This window comes from Mesoplodon bidens (genome assembly GCF_964165515.1).
Source record: "Mesoplodon bidens genome assembly, contig: HAP1_SCAFFOLD_154, whole genome shotgun sequence".
Classification (NCBI taxonomy): domain Eukaryota; kingdom Metazoa; phylum Chordata; class Mammalia; order Artiodactyla; family Ziphiidae; genus Mesoplodon; species Mesoplodon bidens.
The window spans coordinates 201133-226689 of NW_027671790.1; the positions used below are offsets into that span (position 1 = coordinate 201133).

Here is a 25557-nt window from a genome sequence, read left to right on the forward strand (position 1 = left end):
CAGTCAGCAGTACTTTTTAACATCAAAAGGCCTCCAGACCTCTGCTTCCAAGAAGATGAAGTAGCCCATTTCTCCCAGGTTCTCCCACTTAAAACTAAAACCCTGAACATAACAACAAACAAACATAGGAAGACTCTGAAAGGTGGAAATGAGAAGGCAGACTTAACTAAGGACTTTGGGACTTGAGGAATGACATGGTGATGAGTCCCCTGTGTTTCCTGTTGCTTCCCATACATCCTGGAGAGGGTATTACAGGACCCCCAATCAATAACCACCAACAGAACAACAGACAAAAAAGCTTCAAAAAAACCCCTACAAAACCCTGTTCCCCCTAGCCAAAGTATGAGGAAAGGGGTTGCTAAAGACAGAAGACCATTTGGGCAATAATATACACACCACTCGAGCCAAGTGCCAGTGGAATATACACACTACTCGAGCCAAGTGCCAGTGGAATATTGCACCCATCCCCTACGTCCTGTTGTTTCAGTTGGGCCAAGGTAGGATTTGATCTTCCACACCACCCCACTCCTGCCTTCCAGAAGAGCCAGCGCTCTGATTCCCCACCAGGGTTGTTTCAGTGTGGTCCAGTGGTGAGCTGAGCTTCCAACCCTTTCCATGAGCAAACAGACTTTAAAAGGTGGTGCCTGACAGGCTAGTTAACACTGGGCTGCCCTCACACAGTCGTGGGGTCCACTGGTGGGACTTAGCATTCATCTCTGCTGACATCAATAAGAATAGGGTGTTACAGATTGGAGGGAGTAGGCACCCCACTAACCCCCAACACATGATGTCAGTGAGACCCACTGGGGTGCTGAATCCCCATAACCATCCTGAGGCAGTAAGACAGAATGAGATGGCACAAGCAGGGCTAGTTGGCACTTCTCTTCCTCTTACCCTGGTGTCAGTGGGGCCAGCAGGTTGCTGACCATCTACCCACACCCGGCATCAACAAGAAGGAATGAAGCGGGAGGAAGGACAGCAAACAGTTCACTTCTCCCCTCCCCTGGTGTCAAGAAAACTACTGGGGAGATGAACTTCCACTCCTACTAAAAGGCAACACAATGATATTAATGTTCCCACTTTTGGGGGGAAGGTGTCAGAAGGGCCATAGGCTAGCTGAACTTCTACTTGATCTGTCTGCAGTGAGACAATGTAAGTGCCCACTTTTGCTGGGGTATTGTCAGTAGGGCCCAATGGAAATCTGTACGTCACCCCCCAGTCCTCATACTACGCCTCAAATAGGATGACTTCCATCTAAAAAGTAATAATAAAATTAAATGGGATACAGAGTCATATAATAACTCCCAATGTTTAGAATACAATGGAAAAATACTCATGACACCAAGAACCAGGAAATCACAGAATAAATGAGAAAAGACAATAAACATACACCAACACTGAGATAAAATGTCTATTGATATGATCAGACAAGGATTTTAAATAAGCTGTCACTTAAATGCTTCAATTAGCAATTATGCGTTCCTTGACAGAAATGGGAAAAATAGAAAATGTAAACAAAAGACGAAGTTATAACAATAAAATCAAATGAGAACAGTAGAACTGAAAAATACAACAATGAAAAAACTTTGCTCAAGAGTAGAGTGGAGATTACAAAGCATAGAATCATGAACTTAGAAGAGATCAGTACAGTGTACCATATGTACAGAGAAAAATAGACTGAGGGGTAGAGATGGGAGAAAGAACAGGATCTCAAGAACGTGTAAATAGTAACAAAAGCACTAACGTTAATATCATCAAAGTTCCAGAATGAAAAAAGAGAGCAAGTAGGACTGACAAAGTATTCAAAGAAATCATGACTAAAAAGTTCCCAGTTTTTTAGAAGACGTAAACACAAATTCAAGAATCTGAACAAACTCAAAGAGGAAAAACGCAAAGATATCCTTGCCAAGACGCATCATAATTAAACTTCTGAAAAGTGGAGACAAAAAAAATCTCGCAAGTGGACAGGCAGAAACAATGCATCACTTATTGAGAAACACCAATTCCAACGACAGCATATTTCTTGTCTAAAACTCTGGAGTCAGAAGCATTGACATAACATTTTTCAAGTGCTCACAGAAAAGAACGCTCAGCCACAAATTCACACTTTTATCTCCACTTTCCTGTTTGACTTACATTAATGGACTACTAACTCATCTTTCTATATCCGGGACTGCCGTCACCCTTCTCCAAAAATCTAGTCACAGTATTTCCAGAGTGATCGTTCTGAAAATGAAACAAATGTTTCTTATAAAAATACCTGATTGTGTTATGAATCTTGTCTCTCTTCTAAGTTACCAGTTAAAATCCTTCAGTGGATTCCCATCTTTCTGGGAGTAAAATCTCACATCCAAACTCTCTTTGTCCTTTTGGGCTGCTGTAAGATTATACTGCAGGTTGGGTGGCTCATAAACAACAGGCATTTTTTTCTCACAGTTCTGGAGGCTGCAAGTGCAAGAATAGGGTGCCAGTACGGTCAGATGAGGGCCCTCTTGAGTTCCAGACTTCTCACTGCAACCTCACACGGCAGAAGAGCTTCAGGAGCTCTGTGGGGTCTCCTGTGTAAGAGCACTAATACCGTAATCATTTCCCAAAGGCCCCACCTGCTAATACTATCACCTCCGGAAATTAAGATTGCAACGTATACATTTGGAGGGGAACACAAAGACTAGACCGTAGCACTTAGTGTACATGCATGGACCATTCATGGTCTGGCTTCTACCACCCTCTCCATTGTCTTCTTTTCTTACACTCCAGTGAGCATTTCTTTTTTTTTTTTTTTTGCGGTACGCGGGCCTCTCACTGTTGTGGCCTCTCCCGTTCTGGAGCACAGGCTCCGAACGCGCAGGCTTAGTGGCCATGGCTCACAGGCCCAGCCGCTCTGTGGCATGTGGGATCTTCCCAGACCGGGGCACGAACCCGTGTCCCCTGCATCGGCAGGCGGACTCTCAACCACTGCGCCACCAGGGAAGCCCCAGTGAGCATTTCTTATACTGATTATGAATGGAACTCCTTTCTGGACTGATCCTTAACCATTCATTTTCTGGCAAACATGAATTTATCTTCTCTTTTCCTCAAAAATTCACCCTTCCTTCATGTTACATATCCATTTCAATTGCCTTCTACAGGAAGCCCTACTGATATCCCCCATATACTACTCTCCACAGAATGCATTAAGGTCTTACCGTGTCTTCCTATAGCATTCTTTAATAATTTTTATGGTAACTATGGATTTTCTTATTTGAGTGTCACAATACATTGACTTCTAGGTGGCACGATAATGATTTTACTAACAATAACACTGGTGCCTACTTTAACCCATGGCATACTTTAGGTGTTCAATAAATGTTTGTTGAATGAGTGAATGAATGAATGAATGGTCAATTTGAAATCTTAATCATGTTACTTTTCAAAAATCTGTTAAAAGATACCCACAGTTTTCCAGAAGATTAGGGACTTAGGATCTTCAACTTGATTTAATAGAAGAATTTTTACTCATACATCATGTTTAAATACCTCAAAGTAAAACCATTATCCCAGGAATTTAAGGTTATCCATTTGGACTTGCAAGCCAATAATTAATATATTCTGCCCCAACTGTATTAGATGGTTTCATTGCTCCACTCATATCTCCCCAGCACTCATCATTCCACTATATGCTGATAGACTCATGCTACCACCTGCAATTATCCACCTTAGGGCAGGCCAGAAGTGTACAAGAGTTAATGTATCTGGGTGTAGCTTTCAACCAAGGACAGAGGGGACTGGAAGATAAGTACTTCAAGGTTCTCACCGATTCTTGGGATAACTCTGAGGCATGTTCTGTAGAGTTTCACAGAACTCCCCTGAAGTACTGGCAGCAGTTCCCTGCAGGAGTAATTTATTCAGCAATGCACCTCTGTTGTCTTCCTTCCATGCCTCCATTCTTAATTCCCGCTCCACTTCTGAGTTTTCTGGAAGCACCTCCCAGATGAACAGTTTGCATTCAAATTATTGCCTCAGGCTCTGCTTCTAGGGGAATTCAATTTATAGCCTCCTACCAATCCAGTGCTCCTTACAGAGCCATCACTGGTACAAGTACCAAGGCATGGCACATTTGTATCACTCCTCCTAAATCCTAATATTTTTAAACAGATAGGAAAGAGCATGACCTTGAAGAGAAAAATCGTTTATGAGAATGGCCAATGGATAAAGGGAAGGAGAGACAGTGCCATTTGTTTTCCATTAATGATAGTGTGAAATTTATGGGCAGATGGTCTAACAGGTTTGACTATAATTTGAGGAGCCTGCTCCCTTGGTTACAGAAGACTGCTATTGTTATTATTATGGAGGCACAACCTCATGACTTTATTGCTTCGCTTGATGTAGCCTTTTCCTTTACCCTTAAATCTTTCTACATCACTGAATTGCAGCCAATAGCTTTATTTTGTCCCTATGGCTCCATCACAAAAAAGACACACATGTGCACACACACACACACACACACACACAGAGTTTTGTGTATGCCAGTGCTTGACAAGCTCATGGTGCATGTATGCAATGGATATTGTACATTACAGGTCTCTGTGAAATAGTCTTCTGCAGGTTCCTATGTTTATTTTATGAATAATTAACTTTAGTAAAGTTAATTTCCTGAAGATCTTGATGAAGACTGAAGAAAGGAAGTAAATTTTAAAGAAAAAGACTTAGAAACTTGCCCTTTTTGCCCTCTCTTTGTATCTTAATGAACAAAGGATAACTGGGCCTTTTTTGAAGTCTTTGCTTGAGTTGAAGACACAAAGTGCAACCTGTACTCTTATCATAATATGTACAGTTTATGAGTACACAAACTTAGAAACCGTGAATTTCCCTAAAGTTATTATACCATTTAGAAGATGTTTGCTTGGACGTTTACTTAAAACCAAACAATTGAGGTCTATATGTCCAAATAATTTCCTTCTCTCTTGCTGTTTCCATTTCAGTTTCCTGAGTTTCTGGGAAGGCCTTGTTTCCCCAAAGGAACGATTTCTGGTAGAAGTCTGAAGGTCTGACCCAAGAAAAATAATCCAGTATAGCCAACGAATTGAGGACAAGAAGGTTTCCAATCAGGTAGGAACATTTAATCTCATACATTACAATCACCTTAAGTAAGGTGTGCTGATAGCTGGATATGATTTAACTGCTTGGAAAAAGATGCATATATAACCTACCTCACAAGGAAGCTGGTCTCAATTCCCTTAGAGGTTGTGGTGTTTATCAGAGAGTGCCTTGGGGGAAGACGAATACAATAACAGTATGATGCTTTTTTTTTTCATTTTTAGCTCATTGTTGCCACATTCACTTGGTGATCTTGGTGCCTGTGGTTTAATCCCAGGAGGTTGGTTAGACATGTGGAACAGCACATTAACCCTTTTTAGTATTTTCTCCCAAGACAAATCATTTTTATAGGTTGTCTCCATGGTCTTCTAGTTCCTTATCAAAATTAAGCATCAAGTCTTCTAAGTGAGCAAAGCCCCAGTCAGTGTGAGGAAATCAGCTTAGTTCTTATTGGGGCACATCTTCTTGGTCTTGGCACAAAGTGAGTTCACATAGGGAGTTAGAAGGAGGAGAATGGGGCATGCGAAAGGGGAGTTCTCTGTTCTCATTTACCTATGCATGTTGAAACTCCACTAACAGTTTTATTTTCATTAGCAATTTGTGATAAAAACTTAGGGTAAAGGGAATAATGAAGCTGTCCCATTATATGGCAGGACAAAAGATAGTAGTGACATCAAAATCAGGGCCTATCCATCTCATTTGCAGCTATATACTCAGTGTTTAGCATGGCATTTGACCCCTCATCAGTATTCAATAAGAAGATGCGTGTTGAATGACTTAAGGATGAATTAATGAATGAAGAAAGTTAATATGGTAGAAAATGTGTTTTATCCTTGTATTTTCGTGTGTTGACTTCTATATTCCAAGACCCAGAACTGTACGTGACACATAGCATATAATCAATAAAATTTTGTTGAAAGAATGAATGAGTCCCCACAATTCTAAGAATAATTTTAAGACCAACACAGACCCCATATCTGCCAAGGTCTATGACAGAAGTATCCAGAGATGAAAGCCTGGATCTCAGCTAGTGGTAGAGCTGACAGAATTTATCTAGTTTTAATAATTTACAGCTCATCCCATTACATCTAGGCATAGTACCTACGTGAGCCATACAATTAAATGTTGACTGAAAAAAAATGCACAACCTGAAAGTTGAGAATTATGTTTTATTTGGAGGACATACTGAGGACTTAAATCAGGAGACAGCCTCTCAGATAGCTCTGAGGGACCCTTCTGAAAAGGTAAGGGAGGGCACAGGATATTTAGGGGTTGTTGCAAAAAAAACCCCAGGTAGTTGGAACATCAAAAGATTACTGTTAATTAAAGAAACTAAGTTAAGTTAATAAATTTAGCACTTTCCTATATATGGTGAGATGCAGGAATCTGGTCTCATGGAAATCTTTCCCTTGATATGCACTTTAATTATCTAGGGCCAGTATCCTGTTTTCTCCATCCTGAATCCCCTCAGGGTGCTGATGGCTTGATGGCTGTAACATCCTTTGTTACTGATACCGCAGGCTACATTCTTTGTCCACGTAAATGACTTGAATATGGATAGTAAATCTGTGGATTTGCAAAACGTAATTCTTGGAGCATTTGTAGAAGGGCAAAGTTAAGGGCAATTTCAGAATCACTAGCAGCTAAAATTGCTGTTTATACTTTTCCACCGGTAGGTAGTAATCTGCTGTTGCTATCTTCAGTATTCCCAAGGGATAACAAAAGCCATTTAATTCAAGAAAGAAATGTAAAATTTAGCACAATGCAACTTCCACAAAACCAAACACACAAACACACACCCAACTCTCGCAGATATGAAGTAATAATCTAAAATAGAATCCTGGAACTAATTGCAAAAAAAGAGCAAATGTACTCATATTGGATAATTTTATTCTTTTATTAATGTTTGATATATATACATATATGTATTTATTAATAAAATTCAGAGTTGCTATATGGAGAAATAGCTCTGTACCAATATTGTCTTTGTATGTGTTTATCAATAATGTATGAGATTGCCTCCTATGCTCCTTTTCCTTTATTCTCTTGCAGGCAGTAGATGTAGTTATCGGTTGTTTTTAAAATTTCTAGGCAGCCAAAGGACTACTATCACTTAAATAAAGAAGGCAAATTGTCCCAAAGTAGGAACAATTTTCCTTCATTATGGAACATAAGGTCCTCATATGAAGGGGGAAGAATTTCATAGCTAAAAGCTTTCAACTACAGAAGATTTATGAGTAACTATGTATGTTGTTTCAAAGTGGACTCGCTATAATTAATGTCTAAGGGTTATCTTTGGTATACAATGGATTTTGATTTTTTAAATATTATTAGATAATATACAAAAGAATATATTTAATTGTATGTAAGTTATGATAAATAATAAAAAACACCTGCAAACACACCACCGAAACTAAGAACTACAATCAAAACTGCTGAGTCTTCTCTCTGTTCTCTATCCTGATCCCACCTTCCTGCTTTCACCCAAGAAATCACTCTGATCTTGGCTTTATGTTCAACATCCACATAATTTTTGTCTGATTTTGCTTATTATTGAGATTAATAAAATTGATATCATACTTTAGTCTTCTGTGCTTGCTTTTTTTACTCAACATTATATTTCTAAGGTTCACCCACTTTACTTTAACTAGTGTTCATTCATTTGTACTACTGTATAATATTTTATTGTATAAATACAAGAAAATGTCTTTATTATTCTATTAATGATATTTGGGTTGTTTTGGGCCTATTACGGACAGTACTTCCATGAACATTTATTTTAATGTTTCCTGGTAGACATGTGCAAGATTTAACATAAGTAAAAGAGTAGACATACTAAGAGTAGAATTGCTGAGTTGTAGGGAATTCAAATATTCAACTTTAAAAAATAACGTCAAAATGTTTTCCAAAGATATGGAATCAATTTTCAGCCCTTTTGCTCTATAGCTTCACCAGTTAGAATGGCCATTCTAGTCTTTTGTTCCTTGTATTAGTCTGCTCAGGTTGTCCTAGCAAAATACCTCAGATTCAGTGGGTTAAAAAACGAGATTTATCTTCTCACAGTTCTGGAGGCTGGAAGTCCAGGATCAAGATGTTGGCAGTTTTGGGTCCTCCTGAGGCCTCTTTCCTTGACTTGCAGGTGACCACTGCTTTCTTGCTATGTCCTCACATGGCCTTTTCTCTGTGTGTATACATCCCTCGTATCTCTTCCTCTTCTTACAAGGACACCAGTCATATCAGTTAGGGCCCCACCATTATGACCTCATTTAACCATAATTATGTTTTTCAAGTCCCTGTCTCCAAACAGCCACATTGGGAGATGGGGCATCAACATACGAATTTTAGGGAACACAATTCAGTCCATAACAATTTGTATTTGTATTTCCCTAATTACCGATAGGTTGAGAATCCTTTCATTTGTTTAATAGTTGCCTATGTTTCCTATTCTATGAAAGTCCAGAGAATATCTTTTGTCCATTTTTCTACTGTTTATCTTTTTCTTTCTTATTTCTATTGTTTTGTAAATACAAGCAAATAATCCTTGGTCAGCTATATATGACACAAATAAGTTACTTCATGCCTTCTCACTTTTTCAATGTTGTCTTGTGATAAATAGCGGCTCTCAATTTTAATGAAATCAAATTTATCTTTTAGCTTAGTGTCTTTTTGTTCTACTTAAAATGTCCTTCCCTAGTTTAATGCTACCCAGATATAGTATATTTTCTTCTGAAAGTTCTAGTGTATCTTTGTTTTATATTCAAGCCATTAATTCACTTACAATCGACTTGTCTGTATTATCCAATTTCTTTGTTTTCTTATGAATAATTAAGTTTTCCAGGACCATTTTGGAATGAATGGATTTTTTTAGGTGTGTCTGAGCTGTTCTTGACCATTCACATAAATTTCAGAATTGGCAATGCTGTAAAACCTCTATTAAGTATTTTTATTGTAATTGTATTGACTATATAAATTAAGTTGGGGAAAATTTACATCATTATGATGAGTCTTTTCTCTCCATAAACAAGATGTACCTCTCCATTTATTTAAGACTTCTTTAATATCTTTCAATAAGGTTTTATTTTCTCCATAAATGTCTTGCACATTTTTATTTAGATTTATTCCTAGGTAGTTTTTTTTTTCCATTTTAAATAATTTTTAAGCTCTCTCTTTGTTCCTGGATTATAGAAATCCAATAGACTTTTGCATCTTGAGCTTATATCTAGCCATCTTGCTAATATTGTTTTTTAGTAAGAGAGAGGATTTTCTTAGCAAAGAGGAATAAATGTAAAATTAAATAAAAATGTTATGGGTCAGCTCTGGTCAATAGAACTTTCCATGATAATGGAAATGTTCTTAGTGCTGTCAAAAACTATAGCCATTAGTCACATATGTTTTTAAATTTTTAAATGTAAGTTCAATAAAATTAAAATTTAAGTTCCTAAGTCAAACTTGCCCACATTTCAAGTATTTAATAGCCACTTGTGACTAATGGACACTATACTGGACATTGTATCTCTAGACTATTAGACTGTGAAGCCATGGCGTCCCGGGATTTTATCTTTGTCAATGGCATAGTGAGATCTTTCATGTGACAGTTATTCTGTTATTAAAAAGAGAAGTTACTTAACCTAGTCATCCCTAACTTTTTGAAATAATCCAACATAGCTTTCACCATCCATGAATTTCTTGAATCATATTTATGTTTCTAAGCTATTTCTTGTGTCAAGTGTTCACTTTGTAGCAAGTTCATTGTCCTAAAATGGCACAAGAGGTTCCCTTATTCCTGATAAGCTGTGATTGGATGAAGAAGACCTTGTTACCCTGCCTATCTGGTTTTTATTATAATCAGATGTTAATCTGTATCAGTCTCCATATTCAAAATTCACCATCAAAATCATATGTTATTCACATGATGGTTGTCTTTATTTCATTTAGCTAGTATCATGACCTTATAAATGCAGTTTGGGTCATTTTCTCCTAAAATATCATATTTATCCATGTGGAAATACATCTCCTACTTCTTTGCCCCCTTTAAACTCTTCCTGTAATTTAATCCTCATGAGCTTTATTTCCCCTAATTTTAATTACTTAATATTTTGTAAACCATTTAAGAGATCACTGGTATGCTCTTTTTTTCAATCATCTATACATTTAAACAGTGTGTTGCAATAAGAAATAGTACTGGTAATCAGAAGACTAGAGTCCTAGTTTTACCCATAAAAATGAACTATATGTGCATTTAAATAAGGCTTGTATAAGTTTTATTCTGATTCTAAAATTGTTATGATTATTTAGAAAATTATGTTTGAAATATGACATTATTCAAAACCAATAGAGGTTTGAAATCTATTAAAAATCTACAAAGAATTCAACTATTTCACCTTTTTCCCTGATTTGCTATTCAACTGTAATCCTTCATCTTTCACTTACAGCATGCTGTAGCTGCTGTTGACACAAAGACAAAATATAATGTCTAAATACTGTGTACTTGTTTTTTAAATGAAGACTTTTGTTTAAAATTGTCTTTTACATAAATTCTTGATTCCCTTTTCACAACTTTTCCATTCCCCATGCTACTGCAATCAATCACTCATGATAGAAAATTATTCTCTTTTCTGTTTGCTAAAGCTCTTTTTAAAATACCAAGTTTCAAATGATCATCAATTCAAGAAACTTTGGAAAATGAACTTCATAATTTCCAGAATGAATATTTTGTTTCACTGGCTACCAGGACACCATCCTCTCCTAGATTTCTCCCCTCCTCACTCACCATTCCTTGGAAGTCTCCCTTGGTGATGCCTCCCATCCCTCAAAGTCTGTTAGAATGCCCTAAGGCTCATTCCTGGCCCCCTTCACTCTCCATCTACCTTAACTACTCATGAGTTTTAATCTAGTCCCATTACTTTAATGGGAAGATGGCTTATGACTCCCCAATTCATACTTCTAGCCCTAACCACTCACCTAACCTCCAGACTCCTAATTCCAATTTCCCACTAAACATCTCCAATCTATGCATAATAGACATTTCAAACTTAGCAAATAAAACTAAATATTTTGCTTTGATCCATCCATTGCACTCCAGTTTTTCCTGGCTCCATAACTCATCCAGTTGCTCAGGCCAAAAATGTTAGATTCATCCTTAAACTCTCACTTTCCCACAATTCCTATGTCCAGTCCATCAGAAATTCTTGCCAGTCTAACTTGAAAATATATCCTGAATCCACCTACCTCTCACCTTACTCTTGCCATCTTTACTTACTCCAAGCCATCATTGCTTGCCTCATCTAATGCAATAGGCAGCCTCTTCCACAACCTCCTTGCTGCTTCCCCTCTTGCCCCAATCCTTATAGTCTATAAGCAATACAATAGCCAGAATAATAAAAAAAACATAAATCATATCACATTATTTTGCAAAACCCGTTCCCATCACTTTAGAATAAAAATTAAACTTCTTACGTGTCCTACATGCTTTATTCAGTATTTCTTCTGCCCTACTCTCCAAGCTCGTTTACTACTACTATTCTCTCACACACACATCCAGATTTTCTTTCTGCAGTGGCTTTCCCAACATCAGCGCCTTTGCACTTGCTATTCCCTACAACCTGGAAGATTTTAAAAATCTGTAAGATTCCTCCAAGCAAGATCTTAGAAGGTATTTACATTTCATTTTGTAGAGATATTTGGTAGAAGACATTTTTGCAGAAGATAGATAAATTTTACTTTGGCGGCTATCACACATCTAGCGATTTCCAAGTTGGTTAAATAACAAATGTGAATTGATGAAGCTAAAATAAAAGAACTGTAGTTGGTGAGACCTATGTGTTTTAAACCGTGAACTTTGAGGAATTGTAGACATGCAAACTACACCATGGTTTCAGTGTTAATGTGTGAGAATTAGCTAAGGTATTTTCCAAATACTCATTACTCTCTAAAGAGCTTCTGAGCAGGAAATCAGAACAGGGCCTGTGGACCTGAATTTTATCTAGTACCACAGTTGATTCTGTTGCAGATGGTTTTCAGTCAGCCCTCTGAGAGACACCAAGCTGGGGTATTTGCCCAGATATGATTAGCAAAGGTCATGCAAGTCACCAATGAGATACAATGGAGAATCAACAAATGACCGAAAAGAGTGACAAAAGAAGAAGAGGATCCAGTAGGACCAGTAGAGACGCTATCCCAAGCACTCTTGGCCAGGAGTTTTACAAATCCATTCATGTAAATGGACTGATAGTTAACAGCCAAATGGCACTGCATATTTTTTTAAGTTGCTGAGTATTAAAGTGTATGGCTAAGCATCATAAGTTTCGTTAAATTATATTTTGGTTGCTATAAAATTAGGTGTACATTGTGTGTCATAGATTTAGGCATATAGATGTGTAAATATATGTCGTTGTTTCAGTTCTTCAGCTGATACTTCATAATGTCTTTGTAACTTCTAAATGAAGGACCTCTTCAAATATTGTTTAGAAAAAAAAGATACCTGTTCATCCCTGTCCACCTCCCTTCATCCCCTTCCTTGTCCCTTCCCTTCTTTTTTTTATATCTTTATTGGAGTATAATTGCTTTATAGTGTTGTGATCCCTTCCCTTCTTGAACAAATTAGTCCATTAAGTGAGGTAAAATAACCTTTGTCAACATGGGGTAGGTGGGCATTCAAGGAACCACATGACTTGGCATTGGGTCTCAGAGTCTGAGAAAGGGGAGAGGATGTCTGCATAAGGGAGCCTGGAGTTGACTGCTGAAGTCTGATTCGTGTGAAAGGGCATCCACGTGAGGAAGTGGCCTTGGCAACCACTCTGTACAGATAGTCATAACCCGTGCCAGGTGGAGAAAATGTGTGGATGGGAAAGTGGCAGCTACAAGAATTTACTTAAATACAGGAAGATTGATCAAATAAGTAAGGATATTAAGGATATGGTAATCAGTGTTATTTTAATATCTGTGGAGGGAGTTAAAATATGAAAAGGGCAAAAACTAGAATGAAAGGGTGTTGAAAGGGAATGGAGGATGTTAATGTGAACACATGATTTTCAATACAGAGACATTATAGAAATAAACATAGACAATATGTTTGCATATGTTTATGAATGTGTTTGTGAATATGTGTAAGTGGTTATGAATATGTGTTTTCATATGTGTGTATGTATATATGTACCTAAATCCCCTAGCTCTGCCTATTGAGAGTACCTGGGACCACTACTTCCCAAGAGCAATGAATACACCTAGTGTCCAGATCTTGGTTTCTAAATACAGCTCTCCAACTGAAGGAACAAAAGCTCTTTGGAGAAATGGCTGATTCTAGAACCACTACAGGGAAAATATAAGATGACCCTAGAACATATTATTGTTTCGAGAAGTAAGGGATCAGCCATAAAAAGAAACGAAATTGAGTTATTTGTAGTGAGGTGGATGGACCTAGAGTCTGTCATACAGAGTGAAGTAAGTCAGAAAGAGAAAGACAAATACCGTATGCTAACACATATATATGGAATCTAAAAACAAAAAATTGTCATGAAGAACCTAAGGGTAAGACAAGAATAAAGACACAGACCTACTAGAGAATGGACTTGAGGATATGGGCAGGGGGAAGGGTAAGCTGTGACAAAGTGAGAAAGTGGCATGGACATATATACAGTACCAAATGTAAAATAGATAGCTAGTGGGAAGAAGCCACATAGCACAGGGAGATCAGTTCGGTGCTTTGTGACCTAGAGGGGTGGGATTGGGAGGGTGGGAAGGAGAGCGATGCAAGAGGGAAGAGGTATGAGGATACATGTATAACTGATTCACTTTGTTATAAAGCAGAAACTAACACACCATTGTAAAGCAATTATACTCCAATAAAGATGTTAAAAAAAAAGAAGGGAGATATCAGAATAATTGGGAAACATCAAAGGATATAGAAGCCAAACTGAAGGGGTTTCCACTGGACAAATCTTGAACAATCTAAGCCTCAAAATAAATAATGGTAGAAACGTATTATAGTCAATTGAATAAAATAGGAGTCTATGAGTTCATACTGATTTAAATAATTAAATTGAATAAATTATGTTTGATGAGGAACAGGATATTTACATAATTACAAAGTGCCTTACCACAAAAATTATTAATAATGAAGGAGAAAAAAATAACTTTACAATGGAGAAGACTGGGTGATACACCTTAATCAAATGAGTAACATAATATTCCAGTAAGGTTACAAGTTAAAAGTTTGCCGAAATTGTTTGATAGGAAGCAGTGAGAAGAGCAGAGCTTCACCACTGTGTTATTCCTGCCAACGACACATATCCTGAATAATCATGAGACAAATGCAAACAGCTAAATCCTACAAAATAACTGATCCGTATTCTTTAAAATTTTCTAGTTCATGAAATTCAAGGGAAGCCTGAGAAAATTTTCCAGATTAAAAAACTAAAGAGACAGGACAGCTAAATGCAACATGTGACACTGGGCTGATCCTTTTATTATGAAGGACATGATGGGGATAATTGACAAAACTTGAAAGGGGTCTGAGGATTAGTAGCTCTGTGGTCATGTGTCAGTGTTAATTTCCTGATTTTCATGATTATATTTGGATATATGTTTGTAGGAAATACTAGAGGATTTGGAGGAGACATTGCATTGCGTTGGCAACTACTCTCAAATGGTTTGGGAAATAAATTATTTTTATTGTCATTTCAATCTTTCTTTAATTTTCGAGATCGTTAAAAGAAGGCAAAGAAAGAGGAGAAGACCCCTGAGTCAGGTAACCCTCCTTTTCCTGGCGACTCCCATAGTTAAAAGCTCAGTTTACAATGGTGGTCAGTTTTTCAGTCTATTTGTGCTAATTTCTGTTACTAACAACATAGCATCTTATTTTCTCTTTGAGGTTTTTGGATTTTTCCTAATTATGCTTTTGCTTTTTATTCTATCAAATGTCTATGAATTTGATAAAGTCCTCGGTATTAACACAAAATCAGAAAGATTCATAAAAATAAAAATAAGTTCTTGGAGAAATTTATAAATTTCTACCTGCATTCAAATTGGAGTAAGTTGGCAAGAAATTTATAAGGGGAAAATACTATAAGGAGCACTCCCATTCAGAAACTCAAAATGGTTGCACATGTTTATCTTGTAAGAGGTCTGTGATGAAACAGCAGGATGAAGGCTATATGTCCAAACTTAAATGCAATCTTTTAAATCACCTTTCATGTCAGGCCATGTAAGAACTGGGCAATTCAAGAAGTAAATTAGAACAATTCTTACTTTCAATAATTTCTTAGGTCAACACTTAGAATAATGAAAAACTTATCTTTAACTCCAAGAAATCTGGACAGTTATTAAAGCAAATGTGTTGTCCTACTGGCCTACACCTGGTTATAAACAGCAGTACGACTTCAGAAAACCTTGGACACTGAGTGAACCTTCTAAATATAGCTTTTTCTTTCTATAAAGGTGTTTTACAAGAATGCTATTTTTTGTGAAAATGTGGCCTTTATAAAGGGTACACTAAGGTCTGTGACTTTTAGACCTGGAAAAGATTTGAAATATTTTCTTAGCCTGGGAATCCACATTTTAGAGGCATAGAAAGAGAAACCCAATGAAATTAAATATTTTGCCCACCATCAAATGGCAAACAAGTAATAACGACAGCACTCAAGCCTCTGTCTTCTAAATCCATCAAATGCAGCATAAATAGATTGCAATAACTGCTTATTTTCATTGTCCTCAACACTACATTTCTTCTGTGCCTTATCCCTCTTCTTTTAAGAGGGATGACAACATTATCTGCAAACTTTATAACTATTTTTTTTTTAATTTTGCTGTTTTGTAACTCATTTTTGAAAAATTCTGTTTCTATGTTGAAAATGTGTAAGGACATTTACCTTCTTTCTTGAAACACCTTTGCCTGCATTTATCACATTTTATTGTTGAACTATTGTGTAGCAATAAGTACAAAAGGGCATCTAGTAGAGGAGATAATGTCAGAGGCAACAAGGTGTATGTATGGGGGGGTCGGGGTTAGAGTTGACATACCTTAAGGGCGATGAGGAGAGAGGGAAGAGAATAGAAATTTTATTTATTTGAAAAAATATGATGGCAAGTTAGACAATGTTTGGCTAAACCTAATACAATATAGCTTTCCTTAACTTAAATTCCGGGTTAACTTCCACTGTTTACATTGCCACAGACTAGGGAATAAACAAAGCCAAAAGATTTTTGGTACCACCATTTTGTGTTAATTTCATAAAGATTTCTACAAGACTTTTTAAAAATAAATTGAAAAACGAAAGTCTTGTCTTTAGCTTATTTTCCCTGCATGCTTGCACTTTAATAAGTTGATAAATGACATTTAAACTCAATAGTTATGATTAATTCTGTCCCACAATTTTTAAAAGCACTGGGGATTGTGTGCGCGTGCATGCACGCACCTTTACAACCAGTAAAATAAAGTTCTTGATCAAAAAATTATTATCACTTAGACTATTGAATAAAATCAGATATGATAGAGGGGCCAGCTGTTGGTAGGTTTAAAAGTCACCCTGGGTGATTAATTCATGCAGCAGTGTTGCACGTCTCTCTTTAGATGAAGCACTTAGAAGTATAACCATGCTTGGCTCTAATTTCATATCTGAGACCTGTTTTATTTAGAGTTCTTTGGCAAGTGCTTGCTCTATGTGTTTTTATAGTCTTTGGTTGTGCTATAAAAATGTCAAAATTATGAATTAACAGATATGCAAAAGTGAAATCCTAGAAGATAGGATAAACATGAAGTCCTCTAATTATCACTCAAATAAGTTTGGTTGACACAGAACTGGGAATCAGATAAAGACATTAATAATTCATAATGCTGAAGTTAAAATCTTCTTGTTACAGTACAAAAGAAATCCTAATTTGTACCACAAGGTAATGAATTCAGTACTTTTCATTTGTTAAATATTTGCTTATTACCCTGCACCGTGCATATAACACTATTTCCAAATTTGGAGGGCAAACAGGAAAAACAGACACTCTCTACCCTCAAGTTGTTTATACTGCAGTCAGTGAAATTTCTCTACTTTGAGATCTTTTAATTCCTCAGTTCATTGTAACATCTTCTTCAGATGAATTGTTTTTTGTTAAAACCAATGTTTAGCACTTTAGTTTCTTCAATGTTCCTGATAGTGAAATAGTCATTATGCTAATTTCCAATATTAATTATAGAGTTGATAGGAGAAATGCTCAAGATTGATAGTAAAGTGATTTCGATAATCTACAAAATGTCTTGAGGTTTCCCAGATAACAACTTGTCTCCCAGACAAAAATGCACTTATTATTTATATTCCAAGCTTATAAAAATTTTTGTACTTTAATCATATAGAGATTTTACAACATCTTTTCATTCTCATTTTAAGATATTTTGTTCAATAGATTATCTCATTTTGAAACTATTGATTTATATATACATACTATGTAAATATTATATATTTCTCAATGACTAGATTAGTGCTTTCTTAACTACTTAATTTTGTTTAATTCATATTGTTCTTCAGCATTTCTTTTACTCAGTGGAGCCTATCCTACTGACTTCAAAAAGCCTGAAAAATCTGAAAATCCCATTTGAAGTAACTGTATGGAAAATCGTTAAAATAACATATAATAATGGTAGAGAAGAAGAGTATTTAACATTGTGCTGAGATCATTCCATTCATAAAGAGATTAATCAATAATTCTAACATTCAGACATATAATAAAAATGAAAAATAATCATAATACTGAGCAATGACATTTTCAATAAAGGGAGATATTAAATATTGTATAGGAAATGAGTATGTGCAAAGCAGATAAGTTGGCAATGATTATACATATATTTAAAATATGTTGAAGCAGTCATAGACAGTTTTTCTTTTTGGCTGAAAAGAGGCATATTGCAGTGTTTAAGCACTACTTCAACTGGAATAGATATTTAGACACTATACAGAAAACACATGATTGCAGAAGAGCAGATATTAGCAGGTGTGTGAACGTGTATGTCTTTAATTAACGCATTTTCATTCATTCAAAAAGAAGAATGCCAAATTTACTTTAAAGGTGGCATTGTGATATGTTAAAGTTCCATTCTTAGACTTTTGCTGCTGTTGCTGTTCCTTTAGTATTCACCAAAGAGTACCGTCCTGTCATTTATCCAAGTTAGAAATCTAGGAGCAATCCTAGGATTCTCATTATAGGGTCCACTACCTTCATGCTCCCCACTCAATAAGTAACAAATTCTTGGCTCTCCTATATAGGAAAGCTCTCTCCAATGTACGTCTGCTCTGTAACTCTCTGGGTCCAGCATCTCTGCCTCAGCCTCCCATTCAAGTCACTTCTAGTTCATTCTGTGCAGGGCCATTTTTAAACCTTCCTCAGTCCTAGGCAATTGCCCTTTTAGAAGCTTTACCCTAAATGTTATCAAATGCATTAATATGTGCCCAAGTCACATATCCAATATAATTTATAGATAACTATATGAAAGCTGAGTAACATTGCTGTTGTAGTAATATTAGTTGAAAATATTAATTACACAAGTTTTGATCTCAATTTTGCAGATTTTTTTTCATATTCTGGAGCCATTTTTTTCAGGTGTCAAACAATTTTCTAAGTCCTTCTCAAACTCCTAGTCCCTAGTGAGTGTGCTTTTACTGTCACAGGGTTGAACAGCTTAGACAGCAAGATGTCTGAAGATGAAGACCATCACATGGTTGAGTAAATAAGATACGTGGAAGATGGAATGCAAAGTGTTTGTAGAAAAAATATACAAATCAAGGAAGAAATTGCAGTGTCAATTAATATGATGTATATCAGATGATAGTATTAAAAAGCCAGGTTAAAATAAAATAACTTAATAATGTACATATTTGTCAGATTGTTCACTAGTGATATACTGCTCAGTGTAAGGTGAGAACCACAGATATTATCTTCTGGAAAAAAACCCTTTAAGCCCTAACAGATTCAGTTTATAAATTTCCTCTCTAATAAATGAGGAATAAAATAATTTACAATAAATTAATTATTTCCTCTTCTTAAGGTACTAATAACACAAATTCAGTCAGAAGATGGATCAAGTTTTTCATACATTTCTCTCATTTCACATTTTTTAAATAAATGAGACTATATTTTGTCTAATGACTACCAGAACAACTATCTGGAAACTGTGCCTTCATTATATGTGAGACAGTATTTTAGGAGATTAGATGTATATTTAGATGGAGATATAAATACATAGCACATATACACAATATTTAATAAGACACAGGAAATGTGGGATAGCTCCAGACTGCTACACCCTATGTTCTGAGCTGCTCCGAAATGCAGTTCCTTTTTTTTTTTCCTTAACATCTTTATTGGAGTATAATTGCTTTACAATGGTGTGTTAGTTTCTGCTTTATAACAAAGTGAATCAGTTATACATATACACATGTTCCCATATCACTTCCCTCTTGCGTCTCCCTCCCTCCCACCCTCCCTATCCCACCCCTCTAGGTGGTCACAAAGCACCCAGCTGATCTCACTGTGCTATGTGGCTGCTTCCCACTAGCTATCTGTTCTAATGGGAGTTCTCTGGGCACAAAGAGCAGTATTTTCTGTAATGAGATTAGAAGAAAGGATTTGCTAATAATTGCTTCTATAGCAACTAAAAATCTTGGAATCCCACCTTTCAGCATTTTGAAAATCTTAAAGGGGATGTTGTCAGTAACAGAAAAATTGAAGACTGATAATGTATTTAAATTAATCATTCTTTAAATTCATCTGCCCATTCGCCTTTTAAATTGATTCATGCTTCTCAGAAAATAAAATATGCTAATCCGTATATCATTTTTCCACTGCGTAGAGCAACTATATCTAAAAACAAAAATACTATTTTACTTTCCTTTACTATATTCCTCACAACTTGTGGTGTACTTTCATATCTTCTTTTCATTCTGCTAGTGAGATATATATACATATATGTATATATACACATAATATTTAGATTTTAGATATTTGCATTATGCAGGGCAATCCATAAGATGGATAGATGCTTAATAGTAATACCATTGAATACAATTTTCATAATTTTATACTTTAATTATTTTTGAAAGGGTAAAGCAAGGGTAAAGCAAATTCGAAATGAAAAAAGGTGACCAAGCTGGCATTTTTCATTTCAGACTTTATATTTGGACTACTCAGTGGGACAGATTATAATAACAAAATTTTGCTTTTGCAGGGAGGTCAGTCTTTGCTTCTGCATTGCCTCATCTCTTTTAATCCCATCCAGTTTATTTTTCATCTCAGAAACTATATTTTTCATCTCTAGGAACTCAATTTGGGTTATTTTTATATCCTCTATATGTCTATTTAAGATGTTGATGCTTTCCTTTAACCTTTTTGAACCTATGAAAATTAGTTATAATAACTGTTTGAATGTCTTTGTTTACTGATTGTACCATTTTTCAGTGTCTTTTCATTAATTAATTTTTCTCCTTGTTATGGGTTATATTTTCCTTTGTCTTTGCATCCCTGGTAATTCTAGATTGCATGTCAGATATTGTGAATTTTACTTTACTGGTTGCAGGGCGTTTTTGTATTTTTTAAAATATTTGTAACTTTGCTCAAAGAGGTAGTTAAGAAATAGTTTGATCATTTTGAGCCTTCCTTGTAAGCCTTATTAGGTTGCAACTGAAACAATTTAGTCTAGGGCTAATTTGGTCCCACTACTAAGGCTATACCTATTGAATACTCTGTGTATTGAATACTCTAGTTGATGCTGCATGTATTAAATTATATCAAAACATATTTGTATAATCTTAAAGCAATAAATGCAACACATACAAATATAAAAAAAAATTTAATTAACTTTTATTAAATAAAACAAAAATGTTTTCTTCTAGTAACTGTAGTATTTTAACATATTTAAATACTGTATCCCTATGAAATTCATTTTGTTAATAAATATGAAAAGAGAATCCACCTTTATTTTTTACAGGTGACCAGGGACTTGTTCAAACACCAACATTTAACTGTATTACACAAAACATTATGCCACTGGTTTTTATGGGTTATCATTATCATTAACAGCTTTATACAACCGTTGTCTTGTGCTGTTTGTTGTTCAATGTCTAAAATTATTGTTTAATATATATATTTTTTTACTTTTAGCAGTTTAAGCCAGGAGAGTAAATCCAGTTCCTATTACTCCATCCTGTCCAGAAGCACAGGTCTTAAGTGAAATTGAATACCAAAGAAACAGTTCCAAATTTTACAACGGATCTATCACTGGTTGTTAGCATATCTTCCCACACCAAGATAACTTCTACTCACTGTTAAAGCTTTATGATGAGCAAAACTTCCACCACTGTGCTTCCTTAGCATGTGAGTATATTTTTAATTTACTGGTTATATATATTCTCTAATTATCCATTATTTTGTCCTTCTTTTTGATTAGATATTGATATCCACATGTTCTTTTCTAATAGCTCACAGAAATTTCTCTCATTAACAACACCAATAGAAATCACAATAAAAATCGCCTTGGGGGACCAAATTTATATCACATTACCAAGTTTTTAATTTGCTCCCATAAAACTTCTGCAAAATACAACCACTATCTATCATCAGTATCATTAGAACAAAAACAAGGCATTCTAATCTCAAAAGCAAAATATTTTATTTAACTTAATAAATTTTCACATTATAAAAATTTTCTCATAGCAGCATCCTTAATTCCTCAGTATTCACTAATATTGGGGGATTTTTCTTTCAGTTATTTGAGGCTAAGGATGATTTTATTCATCTCTACAGCCTGGTACATATATGTACAATGTTTGTCAAAAGGTGGATATTCAAAAAAATTCTTGACTAAATTATGGTAATTCATGTGATCAGTTCTGCAGTTCTTAAAACTTTAAATTACTTGTTAATTCTAAGAGAAAGTCAGATAATTTTTAGAAGGATTTCCAAACCATGCTAAAGTGTCAGCCTTCATTTCCTTGTCTGAGGGAAACAGGATAGAAATAGATGGTTTTAAAGTTCTCCAAGCTTCTGTGTCCTTTATACATCCACAATTTTAATCCTTATCATTTTCAAGATTTGCTAAATTATTTGAGGTGATCCATTCTCTTATTCAAGTTACATATTTTATGGCACATACTGAGCATATTAACAAATAACTTACTGATAAATGACAATGCCCATAACACCAGGTTAATCTGATTTCCATGAAATGAGCTGTAACTTCAAGAATATTAATTCATCTAATAAGGGTGATGATTTACATAATGTTGCCTAAAATATTTCTCTTGATTATTTAAGAGAGTTTTCCTAGGGGTAAATAGCTGGGAAGTCAATAGAAAAAAAATACAACCATGATTAATTTAATTCCAGTCTAAAGGACTCCATATATAATGTATTTGAGAAAACCAAGTCACTATTATAGATTCAGATAAATGGCTGTATATATGAGATATTTTTAATGTAACCCAAATTATAAGAAATAGTTTTTTGGTATAGAAGCAACCACTCTTTTACCTAAAGGAAAATATAAAATCTGAGTTCATTGTAAATTTGCCTCATTGCCCTCTGTTAGTTTGTGCCTGCCCCATCCTTAGGGGCCCAGTTAAGGACTATTGTATCAGCCATACATCAGAAGAGAATGTCTGTGTTCTATGTTGATAGTCAGTCTATACAAATATTTATACAGTTGAGATCAGAGATATACAATGTCAGTTCCAAATCCACCCATGATGGCACATATACCAGACAGATGACAAAGGTTATAAAGGCCTGTGAAATACTTGAATCATATTTTGCAACCCTTGAAAGAATTCAAGTCAGAGATTAGCAGAAACCAGGCTCAGTTCTGTCCATAATCCCCTTTATCTGTCTTCTAGCCAACAAAATGAAAACCTGAAGCCAAGCTGACAAATAGAGTGTGAAGGGCCTTCTACTGCATTTAAGAAAAAACTGAGACTTGCTATAGGTAAAAATTATCTTTTCTATTACTATTATTGTTGATGTTGTTGTTATTCATAGAAATAATGAAAAAAAACCTAAATAACATTATTCTGCTGGATTCTTTACTATATGTAACACAATAAATTAACTCGCTTCATATTACACGGGGCATATAACATGAAAACATGTGCAGAGAACAGAAATCAGTATCTGTAAAGACAAATTCCCCTGTGATAGAGAAATCTATTATTTTAAGTCCAGACAATTAGCTCTATTAAGGTGTAAGAGTGTTTCAGTACAGTCCTGCTAAAAGTAAAGCTTAGAAGTAAATCGAAAAAAAACCCGGAAAACTGATGCCAGTTAGATACAAAATATAAGATTATGCTATGTATATGGGACAGGATAGAACTCTGAATGAGGTCACATGTAGGGAAAGCAATATTAGTGACAAATCAACTAATGTCCTTATTGAGCATAGACATTCCAAGAAGGGTGAAGAGTACTGTATATTAGATGTAACACTCATAATATTCAAGTTAGTTGTAAAAGAAACAAGGTAAATGCTTTCAGTCAATACGATAGGCTGAACTGATATTGAGAATCCTTTCTTCCAATCTGAACACACAGTTTGTTATACTTGTGTTTTCTTTTATATGTTGCTTTTACATGTAGGAACACATAAAAAGCAAATGAACAAGCTTACAAAAAAGGGGGAGGATCCCCAGTCTCAGGATTTAAGGGGAAAAAACAAATTCAACATTAGAATAGTGAGGAGGAGTTGAAACCAAGAAATTCAAGGGGGCCCTGGAAATAATAAGCCTTGTTTTTGAGGGCTGGCTTTAAATATTCGTTGTCTTATCAGAAAACAGGTAGATGCCGTTGTCTTATCAGAAAACAGGTAGATGCTGGAAAACAATAGAATAATATCTTCAAAGTACTGAAGACATATAGCTGTCCAAATTAAAATTCTACACCTCTACACCTCATTTTAAAAAACTACTCAAGAACAAGAAGTAAAGAAATTTTCATTCATAGACAAAGAGGAATTACCACCCACAAACTGTAACAACAACAACAAAAAATGATTAAAGCAGTAGCAGCAGCTATTGGAATTGTCTGAAGGCATTAAAAAATATTCTGATGCCTAAAGCCAATACTTTGAGATTTTTTTTTTTAACCAAAGTGATCTAGGCGGTGTTTCAATATGGGAGCTTTAAAAAGTTCTCACATAATTCTCATGTGTTTTAGGCAAGATTGGAGACCATTGTACAAAGAATGTCCTTCAGTAAGAAAGAAAATAAGCATAAAAAGAAGTAGGAAGGTGCACTGAACAGTGACCAGCAAAGAAATTTGTAATGTTGGAATGAATCTGAATAACGGTTGAGTGTAAAAAATAATAGCCAATGGGGGTATATACAAAGTCAAACTAAAACACTAGATAATATACTGAAATACTGGAGATCAGATTTAAAATTTGAGGGGTCCATGAACCGCTTAGGAGGAAGATGAGATAATTAGTTTTAGACTTTTTAAAGTTAGAAATATATGTCAAATTTTTCAGAAAACACTAAAAATGAATACTTCATATATGATTCATAAAAAGGTAGACCATAAAAAGAGAATGAAAAATGTGTTTAAACGAAGTTAGTACCGGGAGGGATAAAACATGGAAAAATAAAGGAGAAATAGATCAATAATCACAATACATTTGATCACAGAGACAATAAAAATAAATTTAAAAATTCCAGTTTTTGCTGCTTACAAAAGACATATATAAACTATTTTTAAGATGCAATGCAATACTTCACTCGAAATAATTAATTATATACATGATAAATGATTTTCAGGATTACATATTTGGCATGATGACATGTATACAAATTTTTAAAACTCAAAGCAATCATGTATTTTTCATGGATTCATTTGCATATAGTAAAAACTTCAAGCATGGATTCAAAGTATTTATATTAAATTCATGATACCAGTTACCTAAGAAAAGGAAAAATGGGACTGAAATGAGAATAGAGAGGAGAGAAAAGAAATGTGTGTGTATCTGTGTGTTTGTGTGTGTGCGTGTGTGTGAACACATGTACAACAGTCAAATATGTGCTTCTTTCACAGCATGATTCACTGTATTCCATCACAATATTAATAAGATTTCATACGATATGGGCATCTCTGCAGAAATTAAAATTGTCACATGCTTATGTGTATTGGGCAATGAGCTCACCTTACTATTTCCATCCATTCTTCAATTAAAATCTAGAAATGTGAATGGGCTGTTAGAATTTAGTTAGTGAGCCAATTATCTTTACGGAACATGCTAGTTATGCATAGCTTTTCCTTGGCTTAATTATGTTTTAAAATAGCAGGCATTCATTTTACATCTTTAATTGATGGCTATCACACACAATTAGTTTGAAATTTCTTATCAATATGCTTGAAATATATTTGGTTGAATCATTGGAGTAATCTTTCTTGAACTTACCCAAAAGTATGTGTTTAGCCTTCCTAAACACAGTGGCACATTTCCAAATACAAAGTAGTTGC

At 35.1% G+C, this 25557-nt stretch overlaps 1 protein-coding gene across 1 annotated transcript in view; it reads left to right on the forward strand.

Annotated features, from left to right (window-relative positions):
• Nucleotides 1–25557, forward strand: part of LOC308611047 (uncharacterized protein) — a gene marked incomplete at its 5' end in the record, with an annotated part of 65394 nt that overhangs the window by 36781 nt on the left and 3056 nt on the right. The window contains 3 exons of the mRNA XM_081259987.1: nt 4962–5088; nt 21214–21426; nt 22944–23032. Coding sequence (XP_081116113.1) covers nt 4962–5022 — 61 coding nt within the window. The 3' untranslated portion in view covers nt 5023–5088; nt 21214–21426; nt 22944–23032. The remainder of the gene's footprint in view (nt 1–4961; nt 5089–21213; nt 21427–22943; nt 23033–25557) is intronic.